Raw genomic sequence first — 26,042 nt, 5'->3', positions numbered from 1 at the left:
CTGCCCAGCATCATAGTATGTAGGCCACTCACTCATCTATCAATGCGTACAGTTGATCCTATCGAAACAATCACAGGAACCAGTGCAACATGTCAGTGGCCCCTCCTCGATCTCTATCCCAGGCAAATAGGAAGGGGCTGGAATAGTCCACTGAAACTGTGTTTAAATGAAGCCAGGTTGTGGGTGGTCCAGAACTCAATCAATGGAATCATACTATAGCTTAGTTTTCATTCCATGATTTTCACCCCTGTCAGTCTTCTCTTTACGGCATAGTGGACACTGAGCAGGACTTGGGAGACAGAACATAAGGGGCTGATTCCTGGCTCTGCCATACAGTAACTGAATGTTAGGTGAGATTTCTAAGTCTCAGTATTAGCTTCCCAGGGGTGCCATAACAAAGTATAACAAACTGGATGGCTTTAACAATAGAAGATTATTGTCTCACAGTTCTGGGGACTAGAAGTCCAAGATCAAGGTGCTGGCAAGGTTGGTTCTTTCTGAGGGGGCTGAGGAAGAATTTGGCCTAGGCCCTTCTCCCAGCTTCTGGTGGTGCTGGCAACCTTTGGTGTCCCTTAGCTTATATATGCATCACTCACACTCGGCCTTCATGTTTACATGGCGTTCTTCCTGTGTGTACCTCTGTGTCCAAATTTCCCCTTTTAGCAAGGATACGGTCATATTGGATTAGGGTCCACCCTAGTGACCTTATCTTAGCTTGATTATGTCTTTAAAGACCCTGTCTCCAAATAAGGTCACATTCTGAGATGCTGGGAGTTGGGACTTTAACGTACAGATTTATGGGGGACACAATTTAACCTGTACACCTTAACTACTTTTCCCATCTGTAAACAGGGATCACAACACAATTCTTCCTCATATAATTGTCATGGCTGTGAAAATACCTGAAAAAGGCTGGGTCTGCAGGAGGCCAGAGGACATCTTGTCTGTCTGAACATGTGTGTGCCTCGTGGATGTCTGGATCAGACTATGCCTCTAAGGAGCAGGGCTCAGTCGGGGCTCCCAGCCTGTAAGTGTCCAACACAAGTAAACAGGTGCTTGACCAATGCCTTTTGATGATGGTGAAGATAAAAGGCTGGAGAGAAATATCTGACGACAGGTGAGCCCGGGCTATAAAAAAGTTTGATTCCAAGTGCTGGTGAGGAAGGGGAGGGCGTGGAACCCCCGGACACTGCTGCCTGGGGCGCACCCTGGTATAAATCCTCTGGAGGGCAAGGTGGCATTATGCCAAAGGGGGAAAGCTGTGAGCTGATGCCCTGGCCATTCCACACCTAGGTATGTCCTCTAGAGAAATGCTCATATATGTGCCCGGGACACAAGTGTAAAAATGTTCAAAACGCCATTGTTTGTAGAAAAATAATCTAAATTTCCTAAGTGTGATGTATTCATATAAAGGAAAAACATACAGCTGTTAAAGAGAATGCATAGCTCAGGGATGAATCTCACGAATAAAGTATTGAGCAAAAAAGAACAAGCTGCAGAAGGTCATATATAATGTGTCAGGCAAAACTAAATGATATGTTGCTTCGGATACACATATACGTACATGCATAAAGAGTGAACAAATGTGGGAATGCTAAAATGCCAAATTGAGAAAAGGATGTTATCTGGGGAGAAGGAGTGGTGCAAGGGGTGTTTCGATTATATTTACAATAGTTTGGTTATTTTTTTTTTTAATTTTTTTTTCAACGTTTATTTATTTTTGGGACAGAGAGAGACAGAGCATGAATGGGGGAGGGGCAGAGAGAGAGGGAGACACAGAATCGGAAACAGGCTCCAGGCTCTGAGCCATCAGCCCAGAGCCTGACGTGGGGCTCGAACTCGCGGACCGCGAGATCGTGACCTGGCTGAAGTCGGACACTTAACCGACTGCGCCACCCAGGCGCCCCTTGGTTATTTTTTTTTAACTGGGGTGGCCAGCAAAAGGTAAAGGTTATTCTTTACAACTTTCTGCATGTTTGAATTGTAATACTTTTTAAAGAGCCAGGACTCCAGAAGCCTTAAATAAAGAAGAGGGAGGGGCGCCTGGGTGGCTCAGTCACTTAAGCAACGGCTCTTGACTTCAGCTAGGGCCTTGATCTCACGGTTGGTGGGTTCGGGCCCCACATGGCAGTGCAGAGCCCGTTTGGAATTCTCTCCCTTTCTCTCTGCCCCTCCCCCGCTTGTGTGCTCTGTCTCTGTCTCCCAAAATAGATAAATAAATAAATAAATAAATAAATAAACTTTAAAAAAAGAAGAAGAAGAAGAAGAGGGAGATGCTGGGGCGCTGCTTGTGGGGAGATTCAGAGCTGCTCTTGCTGCCCCCCTGGAATCCAGAACCCAGAATAAATAAGACTCTGACATCCGCCACATCCGAAAGGTCGAGACCCAGAAGGGTGAAGCCTCTCCTGTTGACAAGAAGGAGAGGGAGGAAGACCATTTTGAGGCCCCCGTCTCTGTTCTGAACCTGGCTGTTGGCCTGCCCCCCAAGCCCAAACTGCAGAGGGCCCCAGGGGAGAAAAGAGCTGGGCAGCCCAAGAGGAGACGGGAGGGCACACGCACAGGGCCGCACGTGCCCGCATCCCACACGCAGGCTGACTCCCTCCCAACACCCACGCACTGCCTTTCAAACAAGCTGGCACGGACACCCTGACAGTTTACAACACCGTCACACCCCTCGTGCTTGCAGGCGCCCGCGCGCGCGCACACACACACACACCCCTTCCACCGACCGCTCCCACCAGGACCCCAGAGTTGGACGCGCTGCAGAACCTACCACCACCCCCCCCCACCCCCGCCCCTCCTCCTGGAGTGCTGGGTTTTTCCAGCCGGAGCCTCACTCCCTCTACTGCAATCTCGGGGAAATTGGTGTCTGACGCGGCTGCTCCAGCACGTTATTTATTGATTTACTCTCTCCCCCGGGGAGACCCTCCTGTCAGGAGAGCTGCGACCCGGAACTGAGGGAGGCGGGAAGCGGCGGGGCCACGGGTGGCGGGGCAGAGGGGATGGAGACGAGGACGGTTCAGCAGCCCCCGCCCTGCTCATCAAGCTCCGGGAGCCCCGCAGGGGCCACCCGGCAGGAGGCCAGAAGAGTGGAGGGAGACTCCAGGAGGAGGGGACAGGAGGCAGCGCTTCGCGACCGAGCCCCCCTGAGCCAGCAGCGCCGGCTCAGACAGGCCACCCAGTTCCTGCACAAGGACTCTGCCGACCTGCTCCCCCTGGACAGCCTCAAGAGGCTCGGCACCTCCAAGGACTTGGTGAGGCGGCCCTCTCCCCACCCTTCCCCTCTCTCTTCCTATATCCTGGGGAGGGGGCGGAGGGCCGGAAACTGCAGACTCTAACCTTCAGATCCCCCCTCCCTTGCTGAGAGTGGGGCAGAGGTAGTCCCAGGTGGAGGGGCCCCACCCCGACCATCCTCAGACTCTTCACTGGGGGTGCTCCCGTGGCTCGGTGGCTCTGGGGGGCCTAGTCTCCTTGCTCAGTCAGCTTCTCTCACACAGCCCAAGACTTATCTTGGGGGTGATGAGGAACTGTGCTGTCTAGGAGAAGAGGCTTACAAGGACACAGGAACCTTCTGGAGCAGTCATTTACTGCTGGGAGGGCCTGGAGGCCTGGCCAGTTTAGGGTTATGGTTTCTCTCCTGTCCCTAAACAACGGATTCCTTCCTACCAGCTCTGACCATCCATTTGCCTTTTCCCTCCAGAATGGAAGCACTAAGGGCCTCTGTCCTTTCCAGAGCCTCAGGGTTTCATATGGCTCTTGCCTGGGCCACCAGCCCCCTGAGTGCCCCCTTACTTCCTCGTAGGGGCAATGGCCCTTCCAGGCTTCTTTCTTTCCATCTCCCTGCAGCAGGGCCTCCGTGGCCTCCAGAGGGAATGGGGTGGGGGTGTAACAAGGAGGTGAGTGGGTCAGGGGCAGCTGCGTACACTCATCCCTCCCCCGCCCCCACCGAGACAGTGGTGAAGAGCATGGGCTTTGGAGCCACGCTGCTTGGGTTCAGATCCTGGCCCTGCCACTTAGTACCTTAGGCAAATTGCTTGATGTCTCTGAACCTGTTTCTTCATCTGCTAAATGAGGACGAAATTAGTAGTATCTCCCTCATGGCGTTGCTGTGGGAGTTGCACGAACTAATGCCTATAAGGGGCTTAGAAAAGAGCCTGGAAAATAGAAAGCATTATCTAAGGTCTGAGTATGATTGTTCCTCCAGCTACGACTCCATTTAGCTTGAGGAAGAAAATAAGCTCTGTAGGGCCCAGAGAAAATGGAACCCTCTGTGGCCTGTGGCTCTTCTAGAAGAAAGGAAGGCTTTTGCTTGGAAGCACTCTGTTCCCTCACCCATTTCCTCATCAGAAGGTCTGAGAGGAGGACACTCTTCCAACCTGAAGGGCATGAAGTCAACTCTAGGGGCCTCAGCCAACGCAGCCCCTCATTCCCTTTCCTGACCCAGCCCTACCAGATTCCTCTCAGACGAAATGTTCCTCCTCCAGGAACCCAACCCAGAGGCCAGCAGATTCCCAGCCTCATCCCAGCAGCTCCCAAACAGGAAAAGTGACCAGACCGAGATCTCAGTTCAGGGAACTTCGGGGCTGCTCTTGCACACACACAGAGAGCACAGCTGAGAAACAGGGACAAACGGGACAGCAGGGAAGCTGGTGCTTTGGCTCCCGGTGGCTAGGACCTCTGAGCCTCTATGGTTTGGAGACCACCCTACATCCATCTGGCCCTGGATTGGAGGCTCTGTTAACATTACCATCCCAGCGTGGCAGATCCAGCCTTCTGATAAGTCCTGAGCTTTTCACCTCACCCCACTGCCTCAGGACGTCCCAAATTGATCTCAAGCAGTTACCTTGTGTGGCTTTGGCAGTGAAGACACAACAGGTTGGGGGGACCCCACCGTCTCCCTCCTTAGGATAACTCTGGAGCAAACCTCACAGCAGTGGGGGCCTGAAGGCTGTGTCCATCGTGGGAAAGGTGGGAGGAGAGCTGGGAACCGCAGAGCTGCTCTTTCCGGCCTGCCCTGGAGTTCACTGCCCTTTTCCCAGACCTGGGTCTCCTGCTGGCAGCCTTGCTGGCGGGAGCAGCAAGTCTCAAGGGGCTCATTAAACCAAGGGTAGAAAAACAATCCCACGTTCCCAAGAAGAAAGGGCAGGTGGAGAAGGATGTGTGGAGCCTGGACAGATAGAGTCATTCTTCAACAAGCATTTATTGAGTGCCTACTATATGTTAAGCTAAGCCTTGGGGTATAAAGATCTGATGTCACAGGCTCTCCAGGCTAATGGGAGAGTAAAAGCCACAAATAACAACTGTGAGAAGCATGACAAAGGGAGCTAAGAGAAGGGATGCTGGCCCCAGCCTGGCGTGTGGAATGAAGAGTACAAAGAGGTCAGAGAGGGCTTCCTGGAGGAGGTAAACCCTGTGTTAATTACAGGACACACATGGAATTCCAGACTTAGACAAAAACCTCTCTCCCAAATAAAGAGTAGCTCCGGAACAAAGTATGTTGAACCAGTCATCCAGTCTGGCCCACAGAAGAATGAGAGTCGTCTCAGGAAGGGGGTTGAACAGGAGCAAATGTGTGGAGGCCAGGAGCAAGCAGCCTGGTACAAGCGGTACACGTAGGGTCAATGGGGGCAGATAGGCAGCGAGAAGGACAAGGCTGAGGACGAGGCCGTGACCAGGTCATCTGGGCTGTGCATCCCCTGAAAGTTTGGGCTTTATCATGCAACAGGAAGCAGGCATGCTTTGATGGGAGTTTAAACAGGAGTAATATGGTTAGTTTTGTTTTCCTTTTCTGCTTCTCAGACTTTAACATGCACACGAATCATCAGGGCATCTTATTAGAATGAAGCTTCTGATTCAGTAGGTCATGATTCTGCATTTCTAACAAGCTTCCAAGTGATGGCAAGTGATGTTAAAGCTACATATCTGAGGACCACACTTTGAGTAGCAAGGGCTTTATTTTTCTTAAGTTTATTCATTTATTCTGAGAGAGAGCGTGAGCCTGAGCTGGGGAGGGGTAGAGAGAGGGGGAGAGAAAGAATCCCAAGCAGGCTCCACATCGTCAGTGCAGAGTCTGACATGGGGCTCGAACTCACGAACTGTGAGATCACGACCTGAGCTGAAATCCAGAGTTAGACCCTTAACCGACTGAGCCACTCAAGCACCCGAGTAGCAAGGGTTTTAGATAATCACTGGCTTCAAGCAGGTGTATCTGAGAGACAGCAGTACTGGAGGCCAGTTCTTAGGAACTTAGGGAGGTGGTCCAGTGATCCGGGACAGCTGAGGTGAGGCTTGAATAAAGGCAGTAGTACAAAGCAGGGTTGGACTCTATAAATACAGGAGACAAAGCTGGGAGAACTTAGTAAATTGACCAGATGGAGTGAAGGTGGTTTCAGGCGAGGGATGGTTCAAGCATCCTTGTTTTGAAGATGTGACTTTTTTTCTCTGACTTCCATCACAACATCAACTCTCGGATCTGCAGCCCATTGAAGGATGAGGTCAGAAGGGGAAACAAAGGGGAAAAAAATGTTAAAAATGTGTTGTAGACCTGAGACAAAAAGTTCCCCAAGCATAATACTAGCTCCTGAGAGGTCTTGGCAGTCAATAGGTTGGTCTAACCTAGAATGGACTGTTCTTTTCTCATTTCTTCATTGCTGAGCAATCTATTGGGGTCTCAGCAAAACGGTATGATTTGATACGAGGGTTCACTCTGCTATAATGATGTGACGGCTGGGAGTTGGGTAAGATCCTGCCCCTTTCTTACTCCCGTGAGACGCGGGACTGGGGTGGGGTTGGGTTGAACATCGTGGGAGATCTAAGGTGGGAGAGCTGAGTGGCCTGGATACTTGGGTTTAGACCTGTCTGCCTTCTTTGTTTTGTGACGGAGCCAGCAGCCGCACAGTGTGATCCAAAGACGCCTGGTGGAGGGAAACCAGAGTTGGTTTCAGGGGGAGTCTCCCCCCGCGCAGGCCCCGATTCACAGCCAGGAGAGCAGGAGGAAGACCAGCAAGACACAGATTCCTGCTCTTCTGGTGAACTGCAAGGTGAGAGGCTTCCCAGGGCACTGGCTTTCATGAATGATCCTGTGAACGGCTCACTTCGCCACTCTCCTTCCTCCCCTGGGTGGTGAGGGAAGGAGGGAGGGAGAAAAAGCACCTCTCCCCTGAGGTTGGACCTAAAAATGGGATCCTGTACATTCTCTACTTTCTACCTCAACCCATCTTCCCTCCGTGCAATTCCACGTGTCCGTGCCAACCCTTTTATCAAATGTAATCTCCAAATGCGCACGTGTAAATACTTGCCAGTGTTTCCCGATGACAGCCTCGTCCTCTCTGGACCCATTTGACCACCCCAGCGGTACTGAACACCCACCACTCCTCTGCCACCACTTTTGTGGGGCATTTCCTCTTCCTGCTCTCCAGTCTCTGGCCACATTCTAGAACCTTTTAAAGCCTCAAATGTTACCTCTTCTTTGAAACCTTTTGATTTCCCCAGGGGAGAAAGAGCCTCCCCTCCCTCTCAATATCCAGGACACTTTATTGACAACCCTTTCATAGACCTTAAAACTTTCTACCATGCATTAGTTACATGTCACTTCCCCTACACCCGAGCACAGCATTCATTGATGTACCTTCCAGCAACATCTCTGGCACATAGCAGGTGCTCAGCAGAAGTCTGGATTGAGAAAATGACATGCATTTGGGATGTCCAAGTGTACCCACAAATGTCTGTATATATCCAGAAGAAAGTGAACCCGTCTGTTTCCGTGGTAAACCTGTCTCTTACCCTCATCTGAACTTCCCGGCGCGACAGCCTGGTCTTCTCACCCCTCCTGTATCCCTCACCTAGACCTCTCTAACCTAAGCCCCCGGTGTCCCAAGAATTCCTCTACACAAACAGATCTCCATTTCTGGTCAAGTGGTTCCCAAGTGTATGATCTCCCCATAGACAGCTCTACTTCCTTTTTTGATTCCTCCATCTAAGAGCCAGTTTTGCCTCAATTGCATGAGTGCCATAAAGATCACTCTGAAAGGCTTGGTTCATTCCCTTCACTCATTTTTGAGAGGGAGTCATTAAAGGGCTGGGAAAGGTGAAGGATCCAAGCCCAATCCATTCTCACTGACTCCCCGCGACCCTCTCTCTCAGTGCCGAGACCAGGAGCTTCGGGTGGCCGTGGACACAGGCACCCAACACAACCAGATCTCGGCTGGGTGCCTCAGCCGCCTGGGGTAAGAGTGCGGCCTAAAAGAATGGATGGGGGATGGGGTTTCTTTAGGGGGGGTGATGAAAATATTCTGATATTAGATAGTAGTGGTAGTTGCATAACTCTATGAATATACTAAAAACCTCTGCATTTATATAAGGGTAACTTTTGCGGTATATGAACTATATACCAATAGAGCTATAATTGGAAAAAAAAAAGATTGGATGGGGGCTCTGGTAGAGAAGACAAGGATTCAGACCCCACGTGGGGGCAAGGGATTGGATGAGAACCCACGTGTAGGGGGAGGGGCATCAGCTGACAAAGGCGTTGGGGTTGGGGGCTGTGGTGGCCATAACCCTTGCTTCCCAACCACAGGTTAGGGAAGAAGGTCCTGAAAGCCCCAGGTGGGGACGTGGCACCTGGGCCCCCCACGCAGGTGGAGCAGCTGGAGCTACAGCTGGGCCAGGAGATGGTGGCCTGCTCAGCCCAGGTTGTGGGTGAGTCCTCCCTTCATTCACAGCCTCTTCTTCCTCTTCCGCCTTCCTCTCCTGGCACCATATGAGGTGCCCCCAATCTCTGGGCCCAGATCCTCAGAGCTGGGGGTGGGGAGGGCAGACAAGGAGTGAGTGCTCACAGGGCACCGTGACCCCTGGGTGCCCTCCAGCCTCTTCTGTTTTCAAACGATTCCTGCAGATGTTGAGAGTCCTGAATTCTGTCTTGGACTGCAGACTCTGCTTTCTCTCAAGGTAAGAAGGATGCGGGCGCTTGACCCACATTTGGGGCCTGACCCAAAGGGCTGGGATAAAGAGGTAAAAGGCACAGGTGAGGAAGCGTGGGTCAGCTTCTGATGAGAATGACTCAGAGTTGTGGGATTTCACCTTGCTTCCTTAGAGGTTCCCTATTTGCCCACAAGTGAAGCATAAGAACCAGGTCCCACTGCCCACAACCCCAGAGTTCCAGGTGAATGGAAACAGGGGGATGAGCAAGGAGCAGGGGGCTGTGGAAAGTGGGGGGGGGAGGGCTGAGGGAGAGGCTACCTGCTGAGAGAAGCACACATTTCCCCCCACCCTCCACAGTGCTGCATCGACCTCGAGCATGGAGTGCTGCGGCTGAGGGCCCCCTTCCCAGAGCTGCCCTTCCTGCCTCTGTACCAAGAGCCTGGCCAGTGACTGATGAACCAGTCAGTCCCCGGGGGAAGGACCTTGCCTCGGGGAAGAGCCATGTTGGGGAGTGGGGCATTACTAGAGCCAGGTACCTGGGACTACCACTTCTGTCCCTTCTGTCACCACCCTGACCCTGCCGTCCCACATTCCTCAGTCAGCCACATTCCTCTCTGCTTCTCAGCAACTGCCCAATCCTCCAGAAGACTTCCAGAAAGAGGGCCCATGATCTCAGGGGACTGGCCTCCCCGTTCCCCTCCAAATCAGGACTGTGGAAAAGGATGTAAGCGTGGCGTGGTAGGAACTGGCCCAAGTCAAAGGCTGCAGCCCGTACTGTCCTTTACCTGCCTCCGGATCCACCCCACACACCCCTCGGTGGCCTTCACTCCCATGCCTCTCCCTTCCCCTCCTGGGGCTTAGTACCTCTTGCAACTAGACTGCCACATCTCACCCACCAGGGGTCCTGTCCCTGCTGCCGCCTGCCTTTCTGATTCTGCGCACATCTGCTCACAGCTGAGTGGGGGAAGAAACAGGAAACAGAATACTCCAGTACAGTAGAAAGGCGAGTTGGCAGAGGAGCTTCAGAAGCTTTCTCAGTTACTTTTCCTGGGGTTGCAAATGTCAGAAGTCAGTTATTATTTGATTTCCCTGTGCGAAACCTTGGGTGTACCTCTAGCATTTCTCCAGGTGTCTCTCCTCCTCCACTTGCTTTTTTACACTTCAGGGGGATGGCGAGGAGCCCTGTTGGGAACTGCCCCCACAAGGTGGACAGGATGGCAAGGCCTGGCCGTACTCAGACTTGGAACCTAACCAGTAGTCTTTCTTATTTCTAGAACTACTCACCTCATTAGACGTTCTTCCTTCCCCTCATCTCTGGCCTCCTGAGCTTGAGCTTGTCTTATTTTGGAATCTTATTTTGATCCCTTGCCAGGCTCTGAGCCAAAGCACAAAAACAAGGAGGCTTTTCATCTTCACTGTAAAGAGAGGAACCCAAACCTTAAGGAGCCAGACACCCTGAGCATCTTTCTGGCAGGTTTGAGTCTCTCAAGTCACGGACGAAGGGGAGAGGAAGACAGTGATGTAACTAACCTCAGCTAGGGAACTAGGACCTTGGGGTGGAAACAAGATTGTGAGCCTGGGGTAGATTAGAGGAGAACCAGCTGCCCTGTGACATCTGGTCTTGCCTTTCCCAGCTGAGTCCCCTGACCTCAAGAGAAGAGGAGGGGGCTCACTACCACACGTGTAATGTGGGTACCCTTGGTCCCTCACTGCCTTGCCCCATAACCTCTGCTTTCCTGGCTCTGCCTGTTCCTTCCTGCCTCCTGCTGCTTCTATAACCGCAGACCCCGGACCCAGTGGCAGGCCTTCAGCCCAGCTGCTTCTCCACTTGAATAAACACCTGTTTCTCTATGCTCATGTCCTTCTCTGGTTTCCCTCCATGTCGATCAGAGTCCGAATTGGTAACTCTGCCCTTATTCCCTTACAGAAAGGTGATGTGAATGTGGACCTTTCCCCAGGTTGACCCGTCTGGCTGGGTTAATATAATTGAGAGCAATGGCTTTCTGACTCCTCTGAACACAACTCACAGCAGGAAATACATTTTACAGAGCAGTTAGCATACACACGCACATGCACATGTACAGTTATAACAAAACAATACTTCCCTATGCTGTGTGACACTCTGATATTTTTCCTTCTATTTTATTCTACCCCATTTCGTTTATTCAAACAATGCTGACCACAACCCACCAAAGAATCGCAGCCTGTAACGTGAAAAACACTAACAGTGCACAGAATCGAGAGCAGAAGGAATATAAATGGTCCAAGATAGAATTCTGATTGTGGTCTGGATCATAAACCCGCATTGGATTCTAAAGGTGTTTTGGGGGGATGTGGGGGCAAGGCCCACAAAGTTGCACAAGCAACATGGCAAAATGAGAAAGCGCTAGCCCAGTTTCTTTGGTAAAAAGAAGACAATCATCTCAGCGTTGCTGGGAACAATTAAGACCAGACTGTAAGATGATTAAAGACCCCCGCTTCAAAAGCAAAACAGTGTGCCATTCCTGTAATAATACCTAATGTCAGTGACTTGGAGCTGTGCCATGGAAGACGGAGCTTGGGATGCGGGGAGCCCTTATCTCATTGCCCTACTGGCTCCGAAGCCTGGTTTCCTTATAGGCATCGGAGCCATGCAAAGGATCTGTGCTCCCTCCTCATGAACAAGTCTGTTTTCCACACAATGAGAGTTGGAAGGGGGGGGGGGCGGGGTCTAGGAAGGGGGCAGTCCCAGATGATGATGTGGAATGAGGCTGGGGTTCTATGATTCTGCTGATGTGATGGGTGAGGTACATAAGGAAATAGGGCCGAGGGCCAACTCGCCTCTTCTTTCACCAAGGAGACCATGAAGGCTATAGTTCACAGCTTCCCTAAGGTTGCTGCCATCTTTCCACGCTCCTCTGTGATGTCTACTCCCAATCCTGCCAGCACTATGGTACCTTGGGGGGTGGGTTGGTTCAGGAGGCTCCTTCTTCAGCTAAGAGGGCAAGTCCAGCTAGGTGGGATCGTGGAGGCTTGCAGGAGCACACTGTGGGGGCTGGTCTGGATGGTAGAGGGTTTGGTGAAGCAGGGCGCGGACAGCTGGGAGGTCATCAGGATCTGAGGGCAAGAAAGGGGCGGTTCAGAGGCTGTGGATCTGTGGGCACCTGGCACGGGGCTTCTCGGGCCCGAAGCACTCCTGGGACTCACCCACGCCCAGCTCCTGCAGCAGGCTCTGGAACTCTGGCTCAGCCTCCAGCAGCTTCAGCAGATTGGTCGACTCCATCCGCTCAAGCTGCACCTCCCAGTACACATAGATCTTCTGGTTGAATGTGACGTACACGAGGCAGGGGCTGTTGCGGCCCTCCTTGCAGGCATACAGGCCTGCAGGGTGTGGGGGTGAGACAAAGGTCAGAGAATTCGAGTCCCAGTGGGGAAGGGCAGAGAACAAGATGCAGGCCTTGGAGTCAGCAGTTTGACCCTCCCACAGACGTCAAGCAGAAAGCTAAAGGCCCTCTTTTTTTTTTAATTTTAAAAAAATGTTTATTTATTTTTGAGAGACAAAGCATGAGTGGGGGAGGAGCGAGAGAGAGGGAGACACAGAATCTGAAGCAGGCTACAAGCTCCAAGCCTGTTGCGGGACTCAAACTCCCAAACTGTGAGATCATGACTTGAGCCAAAGTCAGATGCTTAACCGACTGAGCCACCCAGATGCCCCTAAAGGCCCTCTTTCTAATCCATTTGTGTTGGGAACTCAGTAAAATAGGTAAAATACCTCCCCATTTTGGATATGGAAAAACACCATGGGGGGCACCTGGGTGGCTCAGTCGGTTAAGCGTCTGACTTCGGCTCAGGTCATAATCTCACAGCTTGTGAGTCTCAGCCCCGTGTCGGGCTCTGTGCTGGCAGCTCAGAGCCTGGAGCTTGCTTCAGATTCTGTCTCCCTCTCTCTCTGCCCCTTCCCTGCTTGCACTGTGTCTCTCTCTCAAAAATAAATAAACATTAAAAAAAAAATAGGTATTGAGTTATGGTAAGATGGCTTAATAAATTTTAAAAAAAAAAGAAAAAAAACCCACAAGGCAGAATGGCCCCACAAAAGTGCTTTGCTGATTTTCCCATCTTAGTGATAGCCTTGGAGGAATGAAGGACAGTTTTGGTAGTCCAAGGGGTAGATTAGCAAAACACGATCAGAAACTAAAGCTGGGCACCTGGGTTGCTCAGTTGGTTAAGTGACCCAACTCTTAATTTCAGCTCAGGTCATGATCTCACAGTTTGTGAGCTCTCTCTGATAGCATAGAGCCTGCTTGGGATTCTCTCTCTCTCTGAAAGAAAGAAAGAAAGAAAGAAAGAAAGAAAGAAAGAAAGAAAAGAAAGAAAAAGAAAAGAAACTAAGGCTTCTCTTTGGTGGCAGTCCCTTCTTCAAAGGCATTTTAACCTTCTGGGTCACTGGAGTATGTACACCAGAGCGCTGTACAATTCTTACCATTTCAGCAACCAAAGATCTCCCCATGTCACCTGAAAAAGCCAGGACTGCTTTCCAAGTCCCTGATTTGTAACAAATGCAAATTGTCTGGGAGAATGCTCCTCACAGAGTTCTGACATGCTCAGATGGGAGAGAACTTTCCCATGCCTTCACACATCCCAGACGGGCAGATGCTAAGAACTCATCCCATTCTTTAAGATATTGAGAGATGAACCTGTCACTGTCTCTCATTCCTTATTTAAAACTGTGCAGACGGTAATTCAGTACCCACCATCACCCTCTAACAAAAGTGCTGAAGAGCTCATTTGTTTATGAAGACGCACGTTAGGGGACACAGAGAGAGTAGAAATGAGAGGCATACAAGTGTGGTTAGAGAGGGTCCATGGGGTGGGGTCCCACCTGCACAGAAGGCTCGGATATTCTCGTCCACTTGGAAGCGGACGACAGTGCGGTTGTGATCAATGATATACGTCTGTCCATCCCAGGCACAGGCAACCACCTCCTCATGCCCATTGCCCTGAAAAAGGCCAGAGACAAGGATGCAGGGGTGGCAGGGAGCTGGTAAATAGAAGAGCCCGAACGATGGGTCTGGATAGCACATAAAGGACTTGTGGACCTAGTTCTGGGTGACCAACAGCCGGGAAGGAAAGCAGCCCTAAGTTTCTTACTGAACTTCCTCCGTGCGCCAGTCACCAAACAACTGATGAAGGAGACACCATTATTCCCAATTTTATATGGAGGAAACTTCAGCTTATAGAAATGAAGTCGCTCACTCGTGGTCACACAGCATAGAAGGGAGGCAGCACAGAATCAGGACTCAAACCCAGGCCTGTTCTACTGACTTCAAAGCCTCGTGCCTCTTCTCCTACCGTCACACATGCACAACGGCAAAGTATGCCCCCGTGTCGCAGATTCTGGGGCTGCAGCCTTGGTAAAGAGAGGCTCATAGATAGACGAGAAAAAAAATTACAGAACATACATCTGGAGTTGAGGCCAAAAACTCACTTCTGGACCCTAATAAATTATTTCTCTTTGGAGCCATTACTCCTGGAAAAGTTGCCGCCGAGAGATTCCGCGGCAGTGCAGAGATGGTACTAAGCCCTGAGAAGTTAGGAAAAAGACTCACTTGAGACGCAGTTAAGAGTCTGTCTGAAGAGACTTAGACAAACATCGAGAGCGAACTGTGAAGTGAGAATGGACTCATTTGCATCACATCTCTCCACGTGAAGAAGGTAAGAATGTTCCTCTCACCGTGACATCCAGTTTCTCTAGGGCAAAAAGCTGATGATCCACCTGCACCGACCACAGCAGCTTGTCCGCTTCCTCCATGAGCTTCAGCGTCCCTGCAGGGTGACAGGCAGGCCGGGGTGGGCAGGACAAGGACCCCTGAGCACACCCCACAGGCACACAGCCTCCTGCCCCAGCAGGAACTCACCATCCAGGGTGCAGAGGGCAAAGAGGCCGGAGCCACCCATCTCAGAGTTGTGGCCTGCAGGAGGGACAGAAGGACAGGAATAAGAAAATGTGAAGGGTAGGGCAAGGTCAGAGCACACAGGGTGGGGTGAGAGGCGGCCCAAGGTAGGGAGGAAGGGAAGGCCCAGCATCTTCCCTCTCCCAGGACTGATGCTTGCCCCTCAGCTCCCTCCTGAGTCCCCACCCCACCTTCACCTCGTTTGATGTTGCCAATGAGGTGGGTGGAGACATTCTTGTTGTGGATGCGGCCGGAAGTCTGGTGCAACATGACATCTCGGGCAGCCGGGGCCTCCCTGTGTGGGGGTGGGGTGGGGTGGGAGGGATACTAAGTGGGGACCAAATGAGCCTAGTTCTGCAGGACGTTTGTGGCCCCGATCTCTGTACGAGCTTCTAGGATGTGAATCAGCCTGGAAATCTATTGCTGACCCTGTCTGGCCCATGTGGTGAGTAGAAAAGAGAGGGACAGAGCTGCCAAGTTAGAATCTTGGAATCTCTTCCAGGTGCTACGAGGTTAAAGCCCAGGATTTCCTGGGTCCCGAAATCATTTTCCTTAATGGGGCAAAGGTGCTGTGCCAGGACCCAGCCGAAGCAGCTCTGCCCACTGCAGTCCTGTCCACTGCCAGTGCATCCAGGAGCCCATCTAGATTCCACACAACCACACCATCCACAGGTCTGCGCCCTTACCTGCTGCCCTCCGGGGCCCCCTCAGAGGTGGGAGGGGGCCCGGTGTCCTTGTTCCAGGTACACAGGAGAATGGCGTAAGCACAGCCAGGCTGAGACACCATCAGTTCAGGAACACCCAAGGGCCCTGGAGTCACTGAAAGACTGTCCACCTGCACCAGGGAACAAGGCCTTAAAGGGGGCTGGGGACAGAAATGGGACCCTGCCGAGAGCATGGGAGAGAAGTGGGGCAGGGGCCCTGGGAACAGCATCCCAGGCTTGGGGGGCAACAGCAGGAGGAAGAATTTGAGTTTGTAGGGTTCCTGCCTCGTGCCATCATCTCCACATAGCCCATCTGCTTTCCACTGTGCATGCCTCAACCAGGGTCCACACTCTGACACAAAGCACATCACACCCTCAAGCACACTCTTAACTCTTAGCCTGGTGCTCTTTGCCTCATATTAGTAATTTTCCCCTAAGACCCTGATTTGAAACTCTCTTCTTTGGATTTCTCTCAACAAGGAGATTTTCCCTTCCTCCCACTCTAAACCCTGACCCACGACTGTTCTCTCAAGAGGGCCCCTACAGGAGGGCTTCTTCCCTGCTCCCTGGGCTCCCTGAGCACCCCCCGCTCAGCCTCTCACCTGACCCTCCAGTGTCCACTTCTTGAGTGACACCAGCTGCCCTGTTGGATGTTCAGTGCCTTCACCCAGATCTTCCCAGCGGAAAGCCCGTACCACACGGTCCGTGTAACCGACCACCAGCTCACAACACCCATCTCCATCTGTGGGTCCAGAAAGTAGGACGAGTTTGGAGCCACATGCGTGTTCATCAGCTTGAATCCTACACACACGTCCTCTCCGCCCCCTGCTAACATCACCAGCGTTTGCGCCGAAACCCGGTACAACTTCAGACCCCAAGAGCTGCGCTAGTCCCCTCACACACTTTGTGCTGTGCTTCTTCCCTCAGACACAAAACTCGGGTGTCCTGATTCATGCCACATACCATCACCTTTGTGACAGCTTCTGGCCGAAACATCAGCCCTATATCTGTACGACTCACTCCCTTGCCACTTTCAGTGTCTGATCAAATGTCACATTCCCAGAAAGGACTTTCTAGATAACTCCATTTAGAATTGGTAGCTCTACTTCTCTACCCTGACACTCCCTAGCCTCTTTCTGTGGTTTATTTTCTCCACGGCACTTACTACATTCTAATATACTATTTAATCTTCTTAAAATATTTTACACTGTTTATTTTCTGTCCTTCCTAGGAAAGGTCCAAGAAGGCAGTGATTTTTGTCCATTTTATTCACTGCTGCAATCACAGTGCTTAGAATGATAACTAGTTTATAATGGGAGCTTAGTAACTCAACATAAAATGCATAATAATTGCACCCATGAATACTAACTACCTCCCTGAATCCCGTGACATCTGCTCTACTACCCATTGACTCCTATTCCCCTGGCTGCCTGCGGAGACGGCCATGCCCACCGATGTCGCTGATCAGCATGACCTTGGTGTTGGCAGGGATGTGCTGCTTGAAGACTGGATGCTGCTCCTCTCCCATTAGGGTCTCGTGGTGCCCAGAAGCATCCAGGGCCTTGGTAGGCGTCAGGTCACACAGGTGAAACCATCCCTCAGCACTCACCGCCACCACCAGGTTCTGGGAGAGGCAGAGGCATAGGAGGGATGGCTGGGGAGGGAAGTTTGGGCACAAGCCTGGTCGTTAAAGGACAGAAGTGAGGGCTAAAGCCTTTAACTCTCAACTGATTTCCACCAGGAGAGGGGGAGCAATCTAGGCAAAGCCTTGGAGTTCTACCGAAGTCCCAACGTCCCCTAGAGTTCTTACCTTTCCTTTATTACAAACATCTCCAACCCCAACACAAGTCAGCTGCAAAGAAAAGGGGAGACATGCTGAAGGAGACCAGTACTCTCTAATCTCAGTGAAGCAAGGAGATGGTTTGCTAACTACCATCATTTGCTGAAAAGTTGTGCCACATGACCTACACGGATAGTTCATGTTAATCGCGTTCTTGTGCTCTAAGTCTGGTTTACCTAGAGCAGTAGGGAGACCTCAAGTAGTTAAGTCTGTCTGGGCTGAACAAGACAAAATAAAAGATACATCTAATACAACCAGTCTATCATATTTCTAGACTTATGCAAAGTATTACCCCCATTTTGTACTATACTTTATGAGATCAGATGACCTTGGCAGTTTTTAAAGTACTGAGAGCCACGCGGAAACAGAAGATAAAAAACAACCCACCAGCTGGAGGCGCACTGCCCAGCGGCTTCCCTCCCTGAATGGAATGAACCCCGAAGCAGTGGCTGGCTGAATAGCTGGTGAACTGGGACACACTGGTGGGTTTCTGTATGGCTCAGCCTTGATAGTCCCTGCACAGAAAGGATCCTTCTGCCCCTTACGCCCCAGGAAGTTGAATACTGACCATGCCCTGGCAGGAACAGGTGAGCCACGGCCGGCTGTCATCATTCTTATACACAAACAGCTTCCCGCTGGTGTCCCCCACCACCAATTCATTTAACTTCAAACGGAGAGAGAAGACAGTGTTAGGATGGGATCCTATGGAACCACCTGAAGCTTTTCTCTAGGCCCATCCTGGGGACATCATAAGACCTTAATTTGTATCTTCGCCAACTTTAGTAAAAATCTTTTGCAACCAACAAAGCCACAGTTTTCCAGTTTCTTTTTTTTTTTTTTAATTTTAGGGATAAGCATTGGGTGTTGTATTGAAACCAATTTGACAATAAATTTCATATTTAAAAAATTTTTTAAAGTTTATTTATTTTGAGACAGCAAGCGTGGCCTTGAGCGGGAGAGGGGTAGAGATAGGGGGAGAGAAAAATCCCAATCAGGCTCCACATTATCAGCGTGGAGCCTGGTAAGCCTGATGTGGGCTTGAACTCACGAACCATGAGATCATGGCCTGAGCTGAAATCAAGAGCCGAAATTAACTGAGCGAGCCACCGGGAACCTCTCCCAGAGTTTCTTTTTTTCCCTGTCGGGGTGTGTGTGTGTGTGTGTGTGTGTGTGTGTGTGTGTGTGTGTCAGAGGAGGATAGCAGAATGGGGCAACACGGAATCTATGACTCTTCCCAGAAAAGTCTGACAAGTGAATAGCTCCATGACCCGCTTGCCTGATTTCAGCTCTTCCAATCTGTCCATTGCCAATGGGACATGTTTTGAAAACAACCTAGAACATTGAACTTTTGGAAAATTGAACTTCAGACCACGTACTTAATCAAGGGCCAAATAAAAAGACAAGGTCAGCTCTGGGGGCCCTCCTTCCTCTACAAACATCTCCAACCCCAACACAAGTCAGCTGCAAAGAAAAGGGGACCTTTTGAACTTGGTGTGTATGAGTGAATATATACAGGGGATGGAGGTGCTGGAGGGGACAGCACGAAGGGGTTGCTGGTGTCAGCCTCCTCTGTGCTCTGGGCTTCTGGCGCCCCCAAGTGGTGGCCCAGCTCTCAGGGGGGGTTCCCTGAAGGGAGTCTCTTCCTATTTGTATTTGGGTACTCCATTTCCCAGTCATTCGGCAAAGGCTGCCTGCCTTTCTAGGGGTAAACAGTGATAACAAGGTAGCACCAAACCCTGTTTCCACAAGTAGCTTTCTGATTTCCCCTGTTGAGGAGTGGGAGGGTGGTGGGGAGGGAAGGGGTGGAAGGGTGGGCAGCCAACACCCCCTTCCTATTCTCAAAATAGAGTGAATATCAGATTCTCAAGAGATTTAATTCTAAAGGCAACAAAGACATAACAGGTCACAAGTAAAGTTAAAAATGAATTGGGATTTATCAATGATTTACTTGATTTGAATCTTCGATTTATTTTTTTAATAGTTATGGGAATTATATTATATTATATTATATTATATTATATTATATTATATTATATTATATCTGGTGGGAATATTAGATCACAGAAGCATAAAACAAGTTTATTGACGTTAAACTCTCTCCACCTGATGTTTCCATTTCGGCTGCTCCAGAGGACTTTGGTAGACACACCAGGGGCAGGCTGCATAGCACAGAGGCTCAGTGCAGCTGCCTGGATTTGAACCCAGCTCTCTATGCTTAAATTTTGTCATCTATAAAACAAAGATCATAAGGGTATTTACTGAATAAAGTTGTTCTAAGAACTGAGCTAACAGAGGAAGGCCTTTAAAACAGTGACTGGCAGGGGCACCTGGGTGGCTCAGTCAGTTAAGTGTCCGACTTTGGTTCAGGTCATGATCTCACAGTTCATGGGCACTGTGCTGACGGCTTAGAGCCTGGAGCCTGTTTCAGATTCGGTGTCTCCCTCTCTCTCTGCCCCTGCCCCACTCCCACTCTCTCTCAAAAGTGAAGAAACAATAAAAAACAAACAAACAAACAAACAAACCAGTGACTGGCATACAGCAAGCACTAATACCAAGTGGTTTTCAGCCTCTAGTTAAAAGGCCTCCATGGCTAGGGACCCTGGTATCTTTCACACAATCTATTCTTTTTTTATACATCCATTCAGCAAATGCCATAGTCCATACCAGCACCTCAGTAAATGTTTGCTTTTCTTTTAAATTAAATTTGATTTAAAAAAAATTGTTTTTTCATTTTTGAGAGAGAGCGTATGTAGGGGAGGGGTAGAGAGAGTAGGACGGAGGACCTGAAGTGGGCTCTGTGCTGAGCACAGAGAGCCCAATATGGGGCTCGAACTCATGAAGCATGAGTTCATGACCTGGGCTAAAATCAGACACTTATCTGACTGAGCCACCCAGGTGCCCCAAATTCAATTTAATCTGAGAGAGAGAGAGAGAGTGCCAGTGGGGGAGAGGGGCACAGAGAGACAGAGACAGAGAGACAGAGGGCGAGAGAATCCCGAGCAGGCTCCATGCTCAGTGAGGAGCCCAGCACAGGGCTTGACCCCATGACCCTGGGATCATGACCTGAGCCGAAATCAAGAGTTGGACACTCAACTGACTGAGCCACCCAGGTGCCCTGATAAATGTTTAATTACTAGACAATTAACAAAAAAGATTTTAAGAAACAGAGAAAAATCAGAATGAAAGGGAATGCTCAGTCAGCCCTTGAGTTTCCAGGTAAAGGTAGATAGTGAGTTAGGGGTACAAAGATAAATGCCACAGACTCCCTACTGAGGGGGACCTTACAGTTTTAACAAGGGCACAGACATGGGTATGGTAAGAGCAGTGACCAAGTAGATGTGGCCCAGCCAGGCAATGACAAGCAAGACCAAGCAATGACACTGAGGCAATGGCTGGCCTCCTGGAAGAGGACATTTCCAAACTAGCCCATCTGCTTCCCGGCAGCTATAATGCTTCCCAGCAGTTCTGCTCCCCTGCGGCTGATCCTGGCTCTGGCCTCTGGAGGTCACTCACGGACGCTAAGAAACCCCAGCTAGAGGGTACAGTCGCCATATAATACTAAAGGAGGCAGGAGGAGAGATCTCTGGTCTGCTATAGCCTTCTAGAGATTTTCCCCTGGTGTAGCCAGGCTTCCATGGGCAGTCCTACAGGGTGTGCATTCTATTCCTGGCTTCCCCTCCCCCACAACTTACCAGGAAACAAATTAGTTTCAAAGAACTTTAGGCTAATGATTTATGAGGATGAAATAAGTCTTTTTCCTGCCCCAAATGCTGAACTAATAACAGCGTTTCTATCCACACTCATGCAGGCTGAATGTACCACGTGCATACATACATGTACCACTAGGCAACGATCTCAACTACTTGCCCTTCTTTCAATTATATTTATCAATAACATGCAAAGCACTTCAAATTGCTTTGAGACAAATAATCACATTTGCTTTCCATAACAATCCTCATTTATTCAACAAACATCTGAGTACCTACTATGTGCCAGGCACAATTCTAAGTGTTGGGAATATAGCAGTGAAAAAGCAGATAAATCCCCAGCCTTATGGAGCTTACAACTCAGGGTTAAAAAAAAAAAAAAAGTAGTACAATATATCTAATATTGTAGAACTGAGTGTATTGGTGCAATCTACTCAGAAAAGTACAATTTCCAAAAAAGCTGATGCCATGAAGCTATGAAAAAAGGCAGGTATTTTTCCCTTTTAAACAAAGAAGACCATCAGATAACACGGAAAATCATGTACGCCTAAAGTCACTCTGTTAATTTACTATTTGAAAATGCCTCTCTTGATTTTCTCATAAAATTGTACTGCTTGGCATATTACGAAATGTGAAAGTCCAAAAAACAATACAAATTTATGAGAATAACTCCTTCCTCCCTACAGGGAGTAGAGCCAAAAGAGGCTTCATAAAATATCTTCTCTATGACAGCACAAAGGAGGCTGGGGGCAGGGGTATGTTTTAGCCCTTTTTTCCCCCAGGGAAGAGAGCACAGAACAGTTAGGGACGTGAGGATGAGAAGCCGGCAGAATAGGAAGGTGGGGCAGAGGGTAGGAGAGGATGGCAATAAGGTGCTTTGCATTAAAAATAGGGAATAATGAATGAAAAGAGTCTGTTAAGAGTGTCTCACACCAGCAACAGCCCCTATCCCCTCTGATGCTCCACCTCAAAACTCTACATATTTTCATCAGTGCACCTCCTTACATTTCGTTGTTCTGGTGACTATCACCCTACCTGACTGTGAGCTAGCTGAGGGCTGGGACTGTCTTGTTCATTTTGGAATTCCCAGAATATAGCAGAGTCCTTGGCGCACACAATGGGCACTTGAATAAACATTTGCAGAAACAGAATCAAATACTAACAACACTAACACTTGGTGTTAACTGTGGGCCAGGCATAGTTCTACCTGCTTTATCTGTATTAATGCATTTCAACAACGAGAAAAAGAACAGCTGCGGAGATGGTAGATGTCAATTGTTTTTGTAATCCAACCAAGGTGTAGCGCTTTCAAGTTGCCATACGCTTGGTGTACTATGCAGCAGGCATTACAGAAACCAGGCATTACAGAAACTCGGCATTAGGAATGGGGTGGTGGGGTGGAGAGGCAGAAAAGTACAGCAGTGTGTTCCGGCGCAAGGAGCCACGTGTAAGAGCAGCAAAGGCGCGTTTTAAGCTTCTATGGAGGCTTCGAAAGGCAAAGTGATTTGAGGTGATGCCCCTGCGTAAGGAGAGAAGCAGTGAGCCGGGATATCTGGCCACCGGTTTACCAGGCTCCTACTGTGAACCAGTTACTGACTTAGGCAAAGGATCAGTTATCTATGTCCCTAAAAGAACACCAGGGCAGGGAAGCAGTGCAACTCGGACCTGACTTCCAGGCACCTAAGCTATCTGCCAAGTTCTCCTTAGGTCACCGCGCAGCCCCACCGCGCACGCGCTCCGCTCCCCCCGCACGCCTAGGGCGGCTTCTCCATTTCCCCGGCCCCGCCCTACCCTGGCGCAGAGCCAGGTCGCGTCTCTCGCAGTGCGCATGCACTGACCGTATCGTTATCGACGTCTCCGAGGCAGATCGCGTGCGGAAAGAGGCTCCCGCTAAATTCCAGGGCCACGCGTTGCACGTAGCTAACCGACCTCATCTCACTTGCACGGGCCGAGGGACCGGGGAGGCCCGCTAAATGTTCCCCGAGCCCCTCCTGAGAGCAGCCCAAGCGGAAGGCCAGCCAAAGCGGAAAGTCACGTCACCGCTCAAGCCTCCAATTGCGGCCTTTCTCGCTTAACCTGAAAGAGGAGGTGGGTCTTCCTAGCCCTCTGAACTTGGGGGCGGGCTTATCTGATGTGAGTGACAGGGGCATGGGCCACTCCTAGCGTGGGTAGACCAATCTTGATGGGGGGGGGGATCTGTTCCCCAGGCAACAGGCTGTCCGGGGTTAGACCTAATAACCTTGACCTCTTCCTTTGTTGCCCTAGCATTGAAGTCTCCAGGCCATTAGACTAAACCAGGGAATCATAATAATCGTAATAACTGACAACTGTATGGTTTCCAACAGTGTTTTTGTGTTTTTTTTTTTTTTTGAAACAACTATAAGTTACCTGTTAGGAGCCCTGCAAACAATGTAGTGAATTGAACCAGCATTTAAAAAAAAACAATAGAATAGAAAATACCAAGTGACTCTAGAGTAGTAAGTATTCTTTTTGTGAAACCTTTGTTTCAATTGTAAATATTTATATATGTATATTTTATATACTGGCTTATCACGTGAAAATGACTTTTTAAATGGTGTGTGTATGCTTTTGTGGTCCTTAGTTAGAAAGGTCCTTAGTTACACTTGCTGTAAAGCACATTTCATGTATATTGTTTCACGTAATGAGCACAACAACCCTGAGAGCTTGTATTATTATTCAGTATTTTTGGATGAGAAAAACAGGTTCAGCAAGATTAAGTAAGTCTTTCTTTGGGGTGCCTCATCAATCAGGGCATCAGAAGTATTATTTGCAAAATTCTGTAGTTGTTCAATACACTTTAAAGTTCAGATCTGCAGCTCTAGGCCAATTATGCACTGGTTTTTCAGGAGCCAACATTGTAAAAATAATATCTACCTCACCTGGGGATGTTGGACCAGGGGCTGGTCCCGCTTTCTATATCTGAGCATGATGGGAGAAGGCACTGAAAAGCAGGACATTTTTGCCTGGGAGTGTGAGAGGGGGATGACACATTTTGTCCCAGAGGTCCCAATGGATCTGACAGCCAGGTAAGATGAAAACAAGGAAGAGCAAACAAAACGGTAAACAGGAGGCAGTCTAGACAAACGCTGGGGACTGCAGATACCTTCATGTTTCTGTTTTTGGTGATACATATACTGTGGGGTTGGCCGGGTCTATTCAAAGGTACTGTGTCACACAGGTGTACCTAATGCTTTAAATATATTATCTAATTACGGAGGGGCTGCATGCAACCTCCGGCTACCATGTCTCTATCCTTCTCCCATTGTAGCTGAAACCTTAAGCTTCATTGTTGGTTTTAAGGGGTAGGAAAATAAAAAGCCAATTTAAAAATGTTTACCTCTCTATGTAAAGTTAAAATGTTTTGGGTTCTGTTTCTTCTCACTGTTATTTCTTCATTGTTTTCTCTTCTTCCAGCCTTTTGAATGAAATTGTAAAATAAATAAATAAATTCATAAATAACCCAGGGCAAAACTGCTTCTGCCACCAAGTGCCCTGGCCTGACCCAGTTTTCTGAAATTATACCCTGACCCAGCACTTTGCAGTGCCTCAGTTTTATCTTCTCCATTACTTGAGTTTCTTGTTCTTGACCTTTCTGTGCCAAGGGGCACCTGCTAATGTTTGTCCTGTAGGTCATGTCATTATGATATTATGTTACATGGCAACTTGGATACCATGCCTTTTAGCTTTTGTCAAGAGAACCAAATGAATTTAGAAAGGGAGGAAAGATAAGTCTTCAGGAAATATGACATGGACCAAGTCCCTCTCCCCACTGTGTGTCAATTACTGTAACTGCCTTGTGTTATATTCACAGTAAGTGGAACACAGGGGTTGCACAGCCATGTGGACAGAGCCCTGGTTCCACAAGGAGCACCCATGTTCTTGACCCTTTCTAGGGGGATGATTGGTGGGTCTCCACCGGCACCATCTAGAGCTCGCCTTTTTAAAGTCAAGCACTCTTCTAGTATCAGTTTTGGCTTACTCCCCAGAACTGCCTAACCAGGCCATCTTCCTGGTTAGATGACATGGTACAGTTGTGTGGGTAGTGGCATAGTCTTTACCAACCAGCCAAATGGTAGCTTCAGTAGAAACCTGCTATGGGAGTGGGGAGTGGCGGGGAGGTGTTAGGTGGGAAGGATTTCTAGGGAGATTCTTTGTCCACTTCTTCCTCCAGGAGTAGACCCCAGTAGAGGGGTCCAAGTTCTGTCTGCTTAGGAAGGCCAGGTAAGAAATAGGACCTTTAAAACTTTCTACACAGCTTTCTATACGTGAAGTCCAGAGTCACTCACCATCCTGGGGGGGCAGGGCCTAGGGCTTCCTAATGGGCTCAGTTTGAGACTTCCTCATTCTCCTTCGTGATCTACAGTGCACCTTAGCATACTAAAGGTTCTGAGAAGTCCTCAAAGACAGAAACCTGTTTCTCAGACTGACTTGACCCAGAAATTAGGTAGAATTAACAGTGTGGGCAGCCCTGCTCTGAGTGAAATGCTGTTATTTGCTGCTCTCCTTTTGAGTCCCACCCCCTCCCTCACAAGTTTGGCCCGTTAGAAGGGACCACCCACTCTGGGAAGCTTTGATCCTAGAGCCTGTCTGCGTTGTTGTCTGGTTTTTGTTTTGTTTTGTTTTTTGATGTTTTAAGTAATCTCAACACCTAACATGGGGCTCACAGTCACAACCCTGAGATCAAGAGTCACATGCTCTACCAACTGAGCCAGCCAGGCACCCCAGGGTTGTTGCCTGTTAAAAGACTCCTCTGGCCATTCACTTAAGGATGAAGAGTGGTCCTTCATGGTCTCTGAAGTCAAAACATGAGGACATGGGCTTCAAACACAAAGGATGATGAAAATGTTTTAGAACTAAACAGAAGTGGCAGTTGTACAACATTGTAATTAGACTAAATACCACTGAATTGTTCACATTAAAA

General features: G+C 49.4%; 2 protein-coding genes across 2 annotated transcripts; one reads left to right on the top strand and one right to left on the bottom strand.

The window, feature by feature from the left end:
* Nucleotides 1–3,002: 3,002 nt before the first annotated feature.
* NRIP2 (nuclear receptor interacting protein 2) lies at nt 3,003–9,369 on the top strand. The gene is made up of 6 exons (XM_047066310.1): nt 3,003–3,254; nt 6,888–7,040; nt 8,143–8,225; nt 8,576–8,697; nt 8,894–8,946; nt 9,277–9,369. The coding sequence occupies exons 1-6, from the start codon at nt 3,003–3,005 to the stop codon at nt 9,367–9,369; spliced, it is 756 nt and encodes a 251-aa protein (XP_046922266.1).
* ITFG2 (integrin alpha FG-GAP repeat containing 2) lies at nt 6,087–23,126 on the bottom strand. The gene is made up of 13 exons (XM_047065974.1): nt 22,939–23,126; nt 17,962–18,057; nt 17,364–17,405; nt 17,006–17,177; nt 16,156–16,295; nt 15,536–15,684; nt 15,047–15,144; nt 14,814–14,867; nt 14,630–14,721; nt 13,778–13,895; nt 12,106–12,279; nt 11,856–12,015; nt 6,087–6,472 (listed from the first exon to the last, which is right to left on the bottom strand). Exons 1-12 carry the CDS (start codon nt 23,032–23,034, stop codon nt 11,912–11,914), a joined length of 1,335 nt encoding a protein of 444 aa, XP_046921930.1. The 5' UTR covers nt 23,035–23,126; the 3' UTR covers nt 6,087–6,472; nt 11,856–11,911.
* Nucleotides 23,127–26,042: the final 2,916 nt, after the last annotated feature.

This window comes from Lynx rufus, unplaced genomic scaffold (genome assembly GCF_022079265.1).
Source record: "Lynx rufus isolate CCGP_SWC_20201006 ecotype Redwood Valley unplaced genomic scaffold, mLynRuf1.p SCAF_7, whole genome shotgun sequence".
NCBI lineage: Eukaryota > Metazoa > Chordata > Mammalia > Carnivora > Felidae > Lynx > Lynx rufus.
Note: the sequence above shows the minus strand (reverse complement) of the source record. Positions and strands in the feature narration are given on the sequence as shown.

Bases quoted from the DNA above. Each gene is read 5' to 3' on its own strand.
- NRIP2 (XM_047066310.1), top strand. From the start codon at position 3,003: ATGGAGACGAGGACGGTTCAGCAGCCCCCGCCCTGCTCATCAAGCTCC. The intron at 7,041-8,142 runs GTGAGAGGCTTC...CCTCTCTCTCAG, and splicing joins CTCTTCTGGTGAACTGCAAG to TGCCGAGACCAGGAGCTTCG. The intron at 8,947-9,276 runs GTAAGAAGGATG...CACCCTCCACAG, and splicing joins AGACTCTGCTTTCTCTCAAG to TGCTGCATCGACCTCGAGCA.
- ITFG2 (XM_047065974.1), bottom strand. From the start codon at position 23,034: ATGAGGTCGGTTAGCTACGTGCAACGCGTGGCCCTGGAATTTAGCGGG. The intron at 17,178-17,363 runs GTAAGAACTCTA...TGCCTCTCCCAG, and splicing joins ATGTTTGTAATAAAGGAAAG to AACCTGGTGGTGGCGGTGAG. The intron at 15,145-15,535 runs GTAAGGGCGCAG...ACCCCCACACAG, and splicing joins GGGGCCCCGGAGGGCAGCAG to GGAGGCCCCGGCTGCCCGAG.